The sequence below is a fragment of the Somniosus microcephalus genome, chromosome 15 (assembly GCF_052327205.1).
Source record: "Somniosus microcephalus isolate GS21.2 chromosome 15, FLI_Smic_1.0, whole genome shotgun sequence".
In the NCBI taxonomy this organism is placed as follows: domain Eukaryota; kingdom Metazoa; phylum Chordata; class Chondrichthyes; order Squaliformes; family Somniosidae; genus Somniosus; species Somniosus microcephalus.
The window spans coordinates 88,501,045-88,515,687 of NC_141001.1; the positions used below are offsets into that span (position 1 = coordinate 88,501,045).

General features: G+C 49.4%; 1 protein-coding gene across 6 annotated transcripts in view; it reads left to right on the plus strand.

Annotated features, from left to right (window-relative positions):
• ckap5 (cytoskeleton associated protein 5) overlaps positions 1 to 14,643 on the plus strand; it is a 147,198-nt gene that overhangs the window by 95,774 nt on the left and 36,781 nt on the right. For 3 of the 6 annotated variants that reach the window (XM_086008098.1, XM_086008097.1, XM_086008101.1), the window contains exons 34-35: positions 13,103 to 13,126; positions 14,308 to 14,487. In XM_086008098.1, coding sequence (XP_085864224.1) covers positions 13,103 to 13,126; positions 14,308 to 14,487 — 204 coding nt within the window. The remainder of the gene's footprint in view (positions 1 to 13,102; positions 13,127 to 14,307; positions 14,488 to 14,643) is intronic. The other 3 variants (XM_086008100.1, XM_086008103.1, XM_086008102.1) reach the window with 1 other exon arrangement.

Sequence of the window (14,643 nt, forward strand, 5' to 3'; positions counted from 1 at the left end):
GCAGGTCAAGGCGTGTCCGTAGCTGCCTTCCCATGAGTAGGTAAGCAGGAGATGCTCCAGTCGTAGCATGAGGCGTGTTTCGGTATTTCAGCAAGAAAGCATTCAGGTGCTGCTTTAGAGGAGCATCACTTCTTGCCGCTTTCAACGCGCGTTTCAGCGTTCTGACAAATCTCTCTGCCAATCCATTCGTGGATGGATGATAAGGTGTGGAGAACGTGTGCTGGATTCCATTGCTCTTGAGGAACTCCTCCATCTCCTGGGATGTGAACTGTGTTCCATTGTCGGTTACGATCTGCTCCGGCAGACCAAATCGCCCGAACATCTCTGAGTCTCGATGGTTTTCTCCGTAGTGGTAGTGGACATTACTGCAACCTCCGGCCATTTGGAATGGGAGTCCACCGCGACCAGGAACATCGCTCCTTCCACTGGCCCCGCGAAGTCCAGATGGATCCGTTGCCACAGTGTTGCCGGCCATTCCCATGGATGCAGTGGCGCTGCTCTTGGCGTATCCCTGGTTGTCTCGCATGATGGGCATGATTTCGCTTCAACTTCAATTTCGTGATCCAGACCGGGCCACCAGAAGTAGCTTCGTGCCAGCCCCTTCATCCGGACAATACCACAATGTCCTGAGTGCAGCTCGTTGAGGACATGTTTCCGCAGCTTTGGTGGTATGATCGCTCGCATGCCCCAAAGGAGGCATTCTGACGTGACGGACAACGCCTTCCCTCTTGACAGGTAAGGTAGGAGCTCAGGTGGTGCGTCTGACACCTGTGATCCGTCTCCTCGCATCACCCGATCCAGCACCTTGGATAGCGTAGGGTCCACTCTGGTCTCTTTCTTGACCTGCCGGGCTGTGACCAGGGCATTGCTTACCATGTCAAAGTAGAAAATCTTCTGCTCACAGCCTTCAGAGGGCACCGGCAGCGGAAATCTTGACAATCCGTCCACATTGCCATGTGCTGCTGACCTCCGGTATTTGATGTTGTAATTGTGAGCGCATAACATCAGCGCTGCATCCTGCACGCTGCCAGGGAGGGTATTCCTGTGTGTGGACCAAAGATCGATGTCAGAGGACGATGATCTGTCAGCAAGGTAAATTTCCTTCTGAACAAGTAGTGATGGAACTTTTTGATTCCAAAGATGATGCCCAAAGCTGCTTTTTCGATCTGCGGGTATTTCACCTCCGCCTTGCTCAGGGACCTTGACGCGAATGCAATCGGCTTCTCTTCGCCTGAGGGAAAGATGTGGGACACGACCGCGCCGACGCCATAAGGCGACGCGTCACAGGCCAGCTGAATCTGCAACGACGGGTCCAAGTGCGTCAACACTCTGGGGTCAGTCAAAGCTGCTTTGGCTTTCTTGAATGCAGCTTCGCACTCCTTCGTCCACGCCCAGGCCTTGCCCTGACACAGCAACTCATGTAATGGCTTCAACAGTGATGCCAGCTGTGGAATAAACTTTCCGTAATAGTTCAGGAGACCTAAGAATGACCGCAGCTGGCCGACATTTGTAGGTGCAGGAGCGTCGGCAATGGCTTTCACTTTCGACGGTGCTGTGTGTAGGCCGTCCGCGTCGATGACATGGCCTAGGTACTCCACTGATGGCTTGAAAAATTAGCATTTGTCCTTGCGAACGCGTAAGCCATATTCTTCAAGTCTTCCCAGTGTCTTTGTCAGGTTCTGCAGATGCTCGTTGTCGTCCTTTCCTGTGACAAGGATATCGCCGAGATAACATTGTACCTCTGGAATGCTGCTTAAGATCTGGTCCATAGCCTGCTGAAACAAAGCTGGTGCTGACGTTATACCAAAGGGTAGGCGGCAGTACCTGTAAAGGCCCTTGTGGGTGGTGAGGTACTTCTGTGAGTCCTCTTCTACATGCATCTGCAAGTAGGCTTGGCATAGATCAATCTTGCTAAACTTCTGACAGCCTGCTAGACCCGCGAAAAGATCTTCAATGATGGGGAGGGGGTACTGTTCAGCTGAGAGCACAGGATTCACTGTTACTTTGAAATCTCCACATAAACGAACCGCGCCATCACTCTTCTTCACTGGTACCACGGGCGTGGCCCACTCACTGTGCGAAACCGGCACCAGGGCCCCTATCTTGACCAGACGCTCCAGGTCAGCCTCCACCTTTTGGTCTGAGGGCATAGGGAACGTTCCTGGCCTTCAGGAATCGTGGCTGGCTGTCGGGCTTCACCTTGAGTTTGACCGTAATCCCCTTCGTACTCCCCAATTCTCTGTCAAAGACAGCCGCATGCTTTGTCAACACTACTGCTAGCCCCGCCTCTTCGACTGACACCACATTCACTTTTTTCCAATCCAGATGAATTTTCTCCAACCATGGCCTGCCCATCAGGGATGGATAGCCGCCCTTGACCACGTAAACTGGCAGCATCACGGTTTGTCCATTTAAGCTCCACCTTGACCTCCGTCTTACCCAGCATTGGGACTGTTTCCCCAGTGTAGGTCTTTAAGATGAGCTTGGCCGGCGTCAGTGATAGGTGGTTCAGTTTTTCTTTGAATAGCTTCTCTGAAATCAAGGAGACAGCGGCCCCCGTATCCAGCTTCATTTTGACTGGTATTCCCTCTAGTAGTGGAGTGACTCCATAGCCTGATGAGCCTCCATTCACCGTTAACACATGAGTCTGTCACTGTCTTCCTGTTTTTCTTTCACCATGTGTAGGTTTTTCTTTTTAGAACGCCAGTTGGATGTGTTTCCTTTGTTTTTGTGTCTCTCTGTGTAGGATTGTTTGCTTTGCCCTTTACACACACGTTCAATGTGTCCTTTTCACATTTCTGACAGGTCAGGTCTTTACACCAGCAGTCAGATGGCTGATGACCTGACATTCCACATCTGTAACATTCTCTGGCGCCCCTTGCATGCTTATCCGGTGTAGCTGCTACCCTGTGCACTCTTGTTGCAGCCCCCAACAGCTGTGCATCTTTAGCTGCTAACTCCATAGACACAGCGAGCTCCACTGCTGATTTAAGTGTCAGTTTGTTAGTCGTGAGCAAGCGCTTCTGTGTTGCTTCACATCTTAATCCACACACAAACCTATCACGGACAGTGTCATTTAGAGTTTCACCAAACTCACAATGCTCAGTTAGCTTCTTTAGCACTGCAACATATTCGGCTATGGACTCGCCCTCCCCTTGGTTTCGTTTGTGAAACCTGAGCCTCTCGGCAATCAGCAGCGGCTTGGGTGCGAATGTGTTTCCAATACTTCCACAATCTGATCATATGTCTTAGCGCCGGGCTTATCCGGGTGCATCAAACTCCGTAACAAGCCAAATGTTTTTGTTCCGATCACACTGAGTAACGTAGTCACTTTCACGTCATCTTTAATGCCATTTGCAGTCGCGAAAAATCCGAAACGCTCTGTATAAGCACTCCATTGCTCCGCCGTTTCATCAAATGGTCCAAACGCTCCGGTTAGCATAGCCATTTTGTTTTCTCTTTTTTTTTCTCTACAGTCCTTTTCCTTTTTATTTTTACAGTCCTTTTCCTCCACTTTGTTTCACTGTATCGTTACTCTCCCCCTTATTTGTGTAACACACGAACCGCTACATTTACGAGGTGATTGCATCAGCACTAAACTGCGGGCGCGCCATTAAGAAAAGACAGGAACTTCTTACTTTAAACATCGCCGATTCCAGTGCAAAGCGATGCGCAAGTCCGTCGTCCTCGTCGCCAGTTTTATTGTGTCTCAAGGGGTTTTATACCCTTACCTATATAACAATTAAGAAGGACTCCGGGGTGGAGAGTTTAGTTAACGGCCATTTTATTTACAATGTGCTTCTTCACTCAATGCACTACATTTCCCATAGTGCATTGCAAATTACCACTACGGTATCCCATGTGGGACAATTCTAATACACATCCAAAATACACAACAGGTAGAGTATTATTTAAATGGTGATAGATTGGGAAATGTTGATGTACAAAGGGACCTGGGTGTACTTGTACATCAGTCACTGAAAGCAAACATGCAGATGCAGCAAGCAGTTAGGAAGGCAAATGGTATGTTGGCCTTCATTGCAAGAGGATTTGAGTACAGGAGCAAGGATGTCTTACTACAGTTGTACAGGGCCTTGGTGAGACCACACCTGGAGTACTGTGTGCAGTTTTGGTCTCCTTACCTAAGAGAGGATATATTTGCCATAGAGGGAGTGCAGCAAAGTTTCACCAGACTGATTCCTGGGATGGCAGGACTGTCGTATGAGGAGAGATTGGGTCGACTAGGCCTGTATTCACTAGAGTTTAGAAGAATGAGAGGGGATCTCATTGAAACGTATAAAATTCTGACGGGGCTAGACAGACTGGATGCAGGGAGGATGTTTCCCCTGGCTGTGAGGTCTAGAACGAGGGGTCACAGTCTCAGGATACGGGGTAGGACATTTTAGGACTGAGATGAGGAGAAATTTCTTCACTCAGGGTGGTGACCCTGTGGAATTCTCTACCACAGAAGGCTGTGGAGGCCAAGTCACTGAATATATTTAAGAAGGAAATAGATAGATTTCTAGACAGAAAAGGCATCAAGGGGTATGGGGAGAGAGAGGGAATATGGTATTGAGATAGAGGATCAACCATGATATTGAATGGCGGAGTAGGCTCGAAGGGCCTAATGGCCTACTCCTGCTCCTATTTTTCTATGTTTCTATATTCAAAAAGGGAGGGAGACAGAAAGCAGGGGAAACTACAGGCCAGTTAGCTTAACACCTGTCATAGGGAAGAAGTTAGAAGCTGCTATTAAAGACATTACAGCAGGGCACTTAGAAAAGTTCAAGGTAATCAGGCAGAGTCAACATGGTTTTGTGAGGGGGAACTCCTGTTTAACCAATTTATTGGAGTTCTTTGAGGAAGTAACCTGCGCTGTGGATAAAGGGGAACCGGTGGATGTACTGTATTTAGATTTCCAGAAGGCATTTGATAAGGTGCTATATCAAAGGTTATTGTGGGAAAATAAAAGCTCATGATGTAGGGCGTAACATTGGGATGGATAGAAGATTGGCTAGCTAATAGGAAACAGTAGGCATAAATGGGTCATTTTCTGATTGGCAAGATGTAACTAGTGGTGTGCCACGGGGATCATTGCTGGGGCCTCAACGTTTTACAATTTATATAAATGACTTGGATGAAGGGACCAAAGGTATGGTTGCTAAATTTGCTGATGACACAAGATAGGTAGGAAAGTAAATTGTGAAGAGGACATAAGGTTACAAAGGGATATAGATAGGTTAAGTAAGTGGGGAAAGATCTGGCAAATGGAGTATAATGTAGGAAAATGTGCAATTGTCCGTTTTGGCAGGAAGAATAAAAAAGAAGCATATCTAAATGGTGAGCGATTGCAGAGCTCTGAGATGCAGAGGGATCTGGGTGTCCTAGTGCATGAATCGCAAAAGGTTAGTATGCAGGTACAGCAAGTAATTGGGAAAGCTAATAGAATGTTATTGTTTATTGCAAGGGGAATTGAATACAAAAGTAGGGAGGTTATGCTTCAGTTATACAGGGCATTGATGAGACCACATCTGGAGTACTGTGTACAGTATTGGTCTCCTTATTTAAGGAAGGATGTAGATGCATTGGAAGCAGTTCAGCAAAGGTTTATTAGACTAATACCTGGAATGGGCGGGTTGTCTTATGAGGAAAGGTTGGACAGGCTAGGCTTGTATCCGCTGGAGTTTAGAAGAGTAAGAGGTGACTTGATTGAAACACATACGATCCTGAGGGGTCTTGACAGGGTGGATCTGGAGAGAATGTTTCCTCTTGTGGGAGAATCTAGAACTAGGGGTCACTGTTTAAAAATAGGGGGGTCACCCATTTAAGACAGATGAGGAGAAATTTCTTAGAGGGTTGTGAGTCTTTGGAAAACTCTTCCTCAGAGAGCAGTGGAAGCAGAGTCTTTGAATATTTTTACGGCAGAGGTAGATAGATTCTTGAAAAGCAAGGGGGTGAAAAGTAATCGGGTAGGCGGGAATGTGGAGTAATCAGATCAGCCATGATCTCGTTGAATGGCGGAGCAGGCTCGAGGGGCCGAGTGGCCTACTCCTGCTCCTAATTCGTATGCCAGGTGACATCTGCAGAGAGCAGAAGCTAGGGTTAATGTTCCGGTCTTGTGATCCTTTATCTGAACTTGGATAATGAACAGTTTTTTTTTCCAGTGAAGTTGGTTGAGCTTTAAGTATTGATCAGGACACAAGAACTTCCTTGCTGCTCTTAAAAGTAGTGCCATGGGATCTTTCCACCCACCTGAGAAGTTTAACGTCTCACCCGAAAGACAGCACCTCACACAATGCAGCACCCCTCAGTATTGCACTGAAGTGTCAACCTAGATTTTGTGCTTATCTCTGGAATGGGACTTAAATGCGCATCCTTCTGATTCAGTGGTGCAAGTGTTACCAACTGAGCCACAGCTGACATTTTGATTCTTTGTAGTCCCTTTTGAGCAGCCACAAATGAGCAGCTACAAACTGGTCTTATACTTGGCTTCTGCATTCAGCATGATAGTTCTTCTGAAACCAACAGAAATAGAAGACCGAGGTAATGGATAGCCACATAACCAGTAAAGGAACAGTGCTTTCAAGGGAGGTCACTTATCACTTGGAGGGCACGAGTCTAGGTGGGGTAAAGGAACAAAGGGATCTCGGAGTACAAATACACAAATCACTAAAAGTTGCGCCACAGGTTAGCAAGGCCATTAAAAATACAAACCAAGCACTAGGGTTTATTTCTAGAGGGATAGAATTGAAAAGTAGGGAAGTTATGCTAAACCTGTATCGAACCGCACTTGGAATACTGCGTGCAGTTTTGGTCGCCATATTATAAAAAGGATATAGAGGCACTGGAAGAGGGTGCAGAGAAGATTTACAAGGATGACACTAGAAATGCGAGGGTATACATATCGGGAAAGGATGAACAAGCTGGGTCTCTTGAGAAAAGGCTAAGGGGTGACCTTGTAGAGATCTATACATTTATGAAAGGTTTTGATAGTGGATACAGAGAGAATGTTTCCACTTGTGGGGAAGAGCACAACTAGAGGCCAGCAATAGAAGATAGTCACCAAGAAATCCAATAGGGAATTCAGAAGAAACTTCTTTACCCAAAAAGTGGTAAGAATGTGGAACTCGCTACCACAGGGAGTGTTTGAAGCAAATAGTATCTGCATTTAAGGGGAGGCTGGACAAACATGAGGGAGAAGGAAATAGTGTGTTATGCTGATGGATTTAGATGAGGAGAGACTGGAGGAGGCTCAAGTGGAGCATAAACACCGGCATGGACTGGTTGGGCCGAATGGCCTGTTTCTGTGCATATATCCAATGTAATGTAATTTTAAAGGTTAGTGTGAAGAAGTGTCTTATTTTTATTGAAACATAGGAACAGGAGTAAGCCATTAAGCCCCTTGACTTGAGCCTGCTCCACTGTTCTATTAGGTCATGGCTGATCTGTACCTCCGCTCCATATCCCTTGATAACCTGGCCTAACAAAAATCTATCGATCTTAGTCTTGACCGCTCCAATTATCCCAACATCTGCAGTCTTTTGGGGGAAGAGAATTCCAGATTTCTGCTACTCCAGTTGTAGAGGGTCTAATTGAGATTAGACACGTATAACTTTTTGCAATTACTTTTTTTTTTGAAGAATATTCATTTACCTGTTTAATGCTCAATAAAATTTGCCTCGTGGTTTATTGCCACTGTGGTAAACCACTGTTTGTATTCCACTGTGTACATGCCTGGACATGCCTCGGCTGACTCCTCCCACAAGTCCTAGTATAAAGGTGACTGCTCCCCAGCCCCTTTGTATTTCTGGACCGGTCGACCACTCGAGGCAGACCTTCATTCTTTTGTTAATAAAAGCCTTTAGTTACCCTCTTAACTCTCAGGCCTAGAAATTCAGTGCCCTTAGCACCGATTTTGCAGCGCTAGAGGGCCGAGCGCTGCAATTGGCGCCGGTTCCTAAATTGCCTGGGGCCCTTCCGCGGCGGTAGACCGGTAGCGCTGCGCCGGCACCGATGACTTCATCGGTGTGCGCAGCGTCCCGGTTGCCGTGGTAACCCGGCCCCAAGCCGAAATTCAGTTGCGGCCGCCTCGCCAGTGGCAGCCGCAACTAAGACTCCGGCAAACGAGTGCTGCCGGAGTCTGCGCCGGCGCTTTAAGGAGGCGCGGCGGCCGGCCGCTTTCCCACCGGCCGCCTGCCCGCAGCTCCCTCCCCGGACTTCTCCCCCCCCCCCCCCCCCGGAACAGATGCAAGCCCGGCACTTGTCCGAGGTGCCGGGCTCATTTTTGAGGAGATTTGCGCGGGCCGCGGCCGGGTGCAGGCAGCTCCTCCTTAACGGAAGGAGGAGGCCTGCACTTCCCGAGCCTGCCGCACCGCAGCGGGCGCCGCAGTGCCGGAATAGCGCCGCAATGCGGCGCGTTGCGCCAGTTTTCAGGCGCTAAAACCCTTCAGTAGCGCCGGCAGCCGTTTGGGCGCGGCGCTACTGAATTTTTGGCGCGCGCAAAGGGACTTAGCGCCAGCGCTAACTTCCGGCGCTAAAGCCCTGGCGCAGCGCAAACTCAATTTCTAGGCCTCAGTCTTTTATGAGTAATTGATAGCGCATCAATTTTATTAACAAAATTTTTATAATGGAGAAGATCCTCACACCAGCATGCCTGGACTTAGATCATCGGGAGGCGGACTCATCCACCAAGTTTACTCACTGGCTTAAGTGTTTCGAAAAATTCCTGACCGCCTCCGCAGCAATCCAATCGGACGAGGACAAACTGGATGTCCTGACCTCCAAAGTGAACCACCGAGTGTACTCGGTCATCCAAGACGCGACCTCGTAAGCGGACGCTATCAAGCTCCTCAAGGACCAGTACAAGCGCCCAGTGAACGAAGTGTACGCCAGGCACCTTCTGGGGAGTCGTAAACAACAACCTGGGGAATCGACCGTGGAATACCTTCAGGCACTGTCTGTGCTTGGCCGGGCCTGTGGTGGTAAGGATGTAAAGGCCGCCGTGTACACAGAGGAACTTACCCGGGACGCTTTTGTAGCGGGCCACAGATCCAATTACACCCGACAGCGACTGTTGGAGCAGAGTGACCTCGACCTCAACAAGGCCTCTGAACTTGCACTATCATTGGATGCAGCCTACCGGGGCATGGATGCCTACTCCTCTGCACCGTGGACGCCGCGGGGAATGACAGGCTGGGACACGGTAGGACCGCCTCATAGCGCCGTGCCACCCCAGCAACGGCCCAACTACCGCAGCAGTGCCCCAAGGCCAGACAGCAGTGCCCCAAGGCCAGAAATGCTACTTCTGTGGCCAGGCAAAACACCCCAGAGCGCGCTGCCCGGCGAAAAACGCGATCTGCTCGGGCTGCGGAAAGAAGGGACACTACGCTAACGTCTGCAGGGCCAAAGCCACCCCGAACCCCAGCAGTGCCGCGTGTGGGCCATGCGGGCCGCCATCTTGGGCCTCCCCGGCCATGTGCGAACCACCGGCACAGCAGCCATTTTGGACGCCTCCAGCCACATGGGGATCATGGACGCCGCCATCTTGGACGACAGCCGGAATGCAGCAGGCCCCCAACACCGCCTCCTCTGATACCCGCAGCGACACACCGACCCCTACACTGGCATCCGTTACACTGGACCAAGCGAGACCGCACCAGCTGGCCAGCTCCACAATGGACATTAAGGTAAATGGCCACGATACAATCTGCCTTTTTGACTCTGGGAGCACGGAGAGCTTCATCCACCCCGACACGGTGCGGCGTTGCTCTCTCCCAGTCCTGTCTGCGCACCAGCGGATTTCTATGGCCTCCGAGTCCCAGTCGGCGGACATCGGCGGCTACTGCGTAGTGACACTCGTAGTAGACGGGACCGTGTACGATCATTTTAAACTTCTGGTCCTGCCCGACCTCTGCGCTGCTGTCCTGCTGGGGTTAGATTTTCAGTGCCACCTTAAAAGTGTTACGATGGCGTACGGTGGACCCCTACCCCCCACTCGCAGCCAGCAGCTCCCAAATTGCCCGCCGCGCACCAGGTGCAGCCTCTCCACACTCAGAGTCACCCCCCCCCACTGTTTGCTAACCTCACCCCCGACTGTAAGCCCATCGCCACAAAGAGCAGGCGATACAGTGCCGGGGACAGGGTTTTCATTAAAACCGAAGTGGAGCGGCTCCTGAAGGAAGGGATTATTGAGGGCAGCACCAGCCCCTGGCGAGCCCAGGTTGTGGTCGTTAAGACCGGCGAGAAGCAGCGCCTGGTCATCGACTACAGCCAGACAATAAATCGCTACACCCTGCTGGACGCCTACCCACTCCCCCGCATAGCTGATATGGTCAACCAGATCGCGCAGTACCGCGTCTTCTCGACCATTGACCTGAAATCAGCATACCACCAGCTCCCTATCCGCCCTGAGGACCGCCAGTATACTGCCTTTGAGGCAAACGGCCGCCTCTATCACTTCCTTAGGGTTCCCTTTGGCGTCACCAACGGGGTCTCCGTCTTCCAAAGGGAGATGGACCGGATGGTAGATCAAAATGCGTTGCAGGCCACTTTCCCATATCTGGACAATGTGACCATCTGCGGCCGTGACTTGCAGGACCATGACGCAAACCTCGAAAAATTCCTCCGCACCGCCCAACTCCTGAACCTGACATTGAACAAGGAGAAGTGCATATTCCGCACAAACCGCCTCGCCATCCTTGGCTGTGTTGTGGAACACGGAGTCATCGGCCCCGACCCCGACCGGATGCGTCCCCTTATGGAACTCCCACTGCCCCACTGCCTCAAGGCCCTGAAGAGGTGCCTAGGGTTTTTCTCCTATTATGCCCAGTGGGTCCCCTACTATGCGGACAAGGCCCATCCACTGATCAAGTCCACCTCTTTTCCCTTGACGGCAGAGGCCCGCTTAGCCTTCCACCGTATCAAGGAAGACATTGCCAAAGCCACCATGCACGCAGTGGACGAATCCATCCCCTTCCAGGTGGAAAGCGACGCGTCCGACTTTGCCCTGGCCGCTACCCTCAATCAGGCGGGGAGACCCGTGGCCTTCTTTTCACGAACCCTCCAAGGCCCGGAGACCAGACACTCCGCTGTTGAGAAGGAGGCCCAGGCGATTGTGGAGGCTGTGCGTCATTGGAGGCACTACCTGGCCGGAAAACGATTTACCCTGCTCACTGACCAACGTTCAGTTGCTTTCATGTTTAACAACAAGCAGAGGGGCAAAATCAAAAATGACAAGATCTTGAGGTGGAGAATCGAACTTTCCACCTACAATTACGAAGTCTTGTACCGGCCCGGGAAGCTCAATGAACCCCCGGATGCGCTATCGCGTGGCACCTGCGCCAGCGCGCAGATCGATAGATTGCGGGCCCTCCACAATGACCTCTGCCACCCGGGGGTCACCAGGTTCTTCCACTTCATCAAGGCCCACAACCTGCCTTACTCTATTGAGGAGGTCAGGACCATGACCAGGAACTGCCAAGTCTGCGCTGAGTGCAAACCGCACTTTTATAGACCAGACAGGGCCCACCTGATAAAAGCCACTCGCCCCTTCGAGCGCCTGAGCGTTGATTTTAAAGGGCCTCTCCCCTCCTCCGACCGCAATGTGTACTTCCTCAATATTATTGATGAGTACTCCCGTTTCCCGTTCGCCATCCCCTGCCCGGACATGACCAGTGCCACGGTCATTAAATGTCTGAACGACCTCTTCACCCTGTTCGGTTTCCCCAGCTATATCCATAGCGACCGGGGCTCATTGTTTATGAGCGACGAACTCCGTCAGTACCTGCTAACTAGGGGCATTGCCACAAGCAGGACCACCAGTTACAACCCCCGGGGGAACGGACAGGTGGAAAGAGAAAATGCGACAGTTTGGAAGGCCGCCCTGCTAGCCTTAAAGTCTAGGGGCCTTCCAACCTCCCGCTGGCAGGATGTGCTCCCCGATGCGCTCCACTCTATTCGGTCACTGCCACTAACGCCACCCCTCATGAGAAAATGTTTGTCTTCCCGAGGAAGTCCACATCGGGGACATCGCTACCGCCATGGCTGACGTCCCCAGGGCCGGTCCTACTGAGAAGGCACGTGAGGACCCATAAAACGGACCCCCTGGTCGAGAGGGTCGACCTCCTCCACGCCAACCCCCAGTATGCTTACATTGCATACCCGGACGGGCGGGAGGACACAGTCTCCATAAGAGACCTTGCACCCTCGGGGGCCGCAGTAACTCACTACCACCGCCCTCCCCCCCCCACGATCCGATATCCAGCCCCAGCAGACGGCAGGCCTGGGCCCAGCGACCCGCTCGACATCTACGAGGACGACACGCCTGTGCCACAGCCTACGCGGGACTCGACGCCGGAAGCTCCACTACCCCTGCCGTTGCCACGCCGATCACAGCGGCAGACAAGATCTCCGGAGAGACTCCAATACACTAACTTTTAATACACTTCACCCCGCCGGACTCAATTTTAAACAAGGGGTGAATGTGGTAAACCACTGTTTGTATTCCACTGTGTACATGCCTGGACATGCCTCGGCTGACTCCTCCCACAAGTCCTAGTATAAAGGTGACTGCTCCCCAGCCCCTTTGTATTTCTGGACCGGTCGACCACTCGAGGCAGACCTTCATTCTTTTGTTAATAAAAGCCTTTAGTTACTCTCAACTCTCAGTCTTTTATGAGTAATTGATAGCGCATCAGCCACGCAGTCATTCTTTCACTTACCAAAGAGGGGATCATGTAATGGCACGTGCTATATTTCAGTCTTTTTGCTTCACTCCTGTTACAGTGGCTGTCTTCTGGGTTATGTGGAGGAATCTTTCAGTTTAGGATTGCTGTTGCAAGTTTTGCACATGAAATGTTATGGACAGTTTATTTACTTGGAGCAGTATAAGGTGTTGAAGCCTAATGTTGAATAATTTAGAATTCTACTTTTATTAACTACACTGAAGCAATTACTGCAAACCAGTGTGTTAAGGGCAGGATGCTGTTTCCTTTGCTTAACTTTTTTTTGTGCTTCATGTCTGTGTTGTTTTTATAATTGTGCTTAAACCTTTATTTTGTCTAAATCTGTCTTCTGACTTCTTTCACTGCATTTCCTTGGAAAGAATAATGTATCGAACCTATCGAATGTAAGTAAAACTTGTTCTTGGTTGACTGTGTACTGCTGTTGAACCAGGATACTGACCTTCATTCCCAACTATTATGGCAGTTCCTAAATTCTGTAAATTATTTTTATACAAGGGCAAAAAGTAGCTTGTATTTCCCAGAAACTTTCAGAAATATTAAAATTGTCCCGATATGTGCTGTATGTAAGTTCCAAGTACTGAATAAGCAACGAATGCACAATCTGGTGTAGCAGCAGAGCTAGTTGACCAGTATTATTTAAAGCCACTTTGACAGATTTAACTTGCTTTTAGAATTTATATTTTAAACACATAGCAAGGCCGTCTATGAAATGTACTTAATTCCTACAATGCTTATTTTGGATTTCTTCATGTTGGGGTGGCTTGTATTCAGTCAATATTATGGCTTAATTTTACTAAAGGGAGTGTATAGCTAAGCCGTATAGACCAGAAGTTCCCAGGTTTGCTTCCTAATCTGTGCTGAGCTAGCTGATCTCGGCCAGAATGTTTGTTTGAGTGCTACAATTTGCTTCCATGTCCCTGGGTGAAGGAGGAGAAAAATTACAGGAAACTTTCGATTTACCGGCACCTAAATAACCGGAAATCTCGGTTAACTGGCAAAATTCAGGAGTAGGTTCAGGTAACTTTTATTACTTGCCTTCCTCCATTTGTTGCTGTGCAAGGGTGTGGCTGCAGCTGTTGCTAAGCTACAGAGACGCTTGCAACTTGTGGCCATTGTTCTGAAGCTGTTGAGGGTTTGTTGCTCTCCGTATCTTTTACTATAGCTTTCAGTTATCCAGAATTTTTGATGAACTGGCACGACGTCGGTGCCGGATAAAAAATAGTTTCCTGTAGCTGGTGGTCCTGCTGCTAATTGCTGTCCATTGACACTTACTGGAAGGTACTTGTACATGGAAATTGCGTGAGGTCACTCGAGAGTCCACCAGTGCATGCCTGAAAGTGGCCTCTTGGGCAAGGTACCGGAAAGGAATTGGACCTTGTTGAGCCATAGCCCAACAGGTGTTAACATATGCGTGAAGAGGGGATAGAAGAAATTAAGTTTTTATAAAAGAAATGAGCTTTGTTCCAAATAGGTTGCAAAGTCTAAATTGGAGGAGTTTCCCGTTGTAAGGAAAATATTGAATGATTATTAGCAATTTTTGCATTAAAATATTTATTTCTTGCAGTCAAGCACGTTCCAATAATGCACACTCCACCTCTGAATCTACTCACACGATTCCAAGAGAGTTCCAGTTGGATCTCGATGAAATTGAAAATGACAACAATGCTGGTGGATGCGAATTACCGGATCTGGTGCAACATAAACTTGATGAGCTCTATGAACCAGTTTGCATTCCAGAACCAAAGTAAGTCACCAATATAATGTAAGGGAATTAAAACATAATTTGAAAGAAAAAATGAATAACTAATTGAGGATTTTGGTGGTGTTATGCTCTTTTTGGTATCTGTACTTGATCCATTAAATTCCATATTTTTCATTTGTTCATCCTTCTCTGATGAAC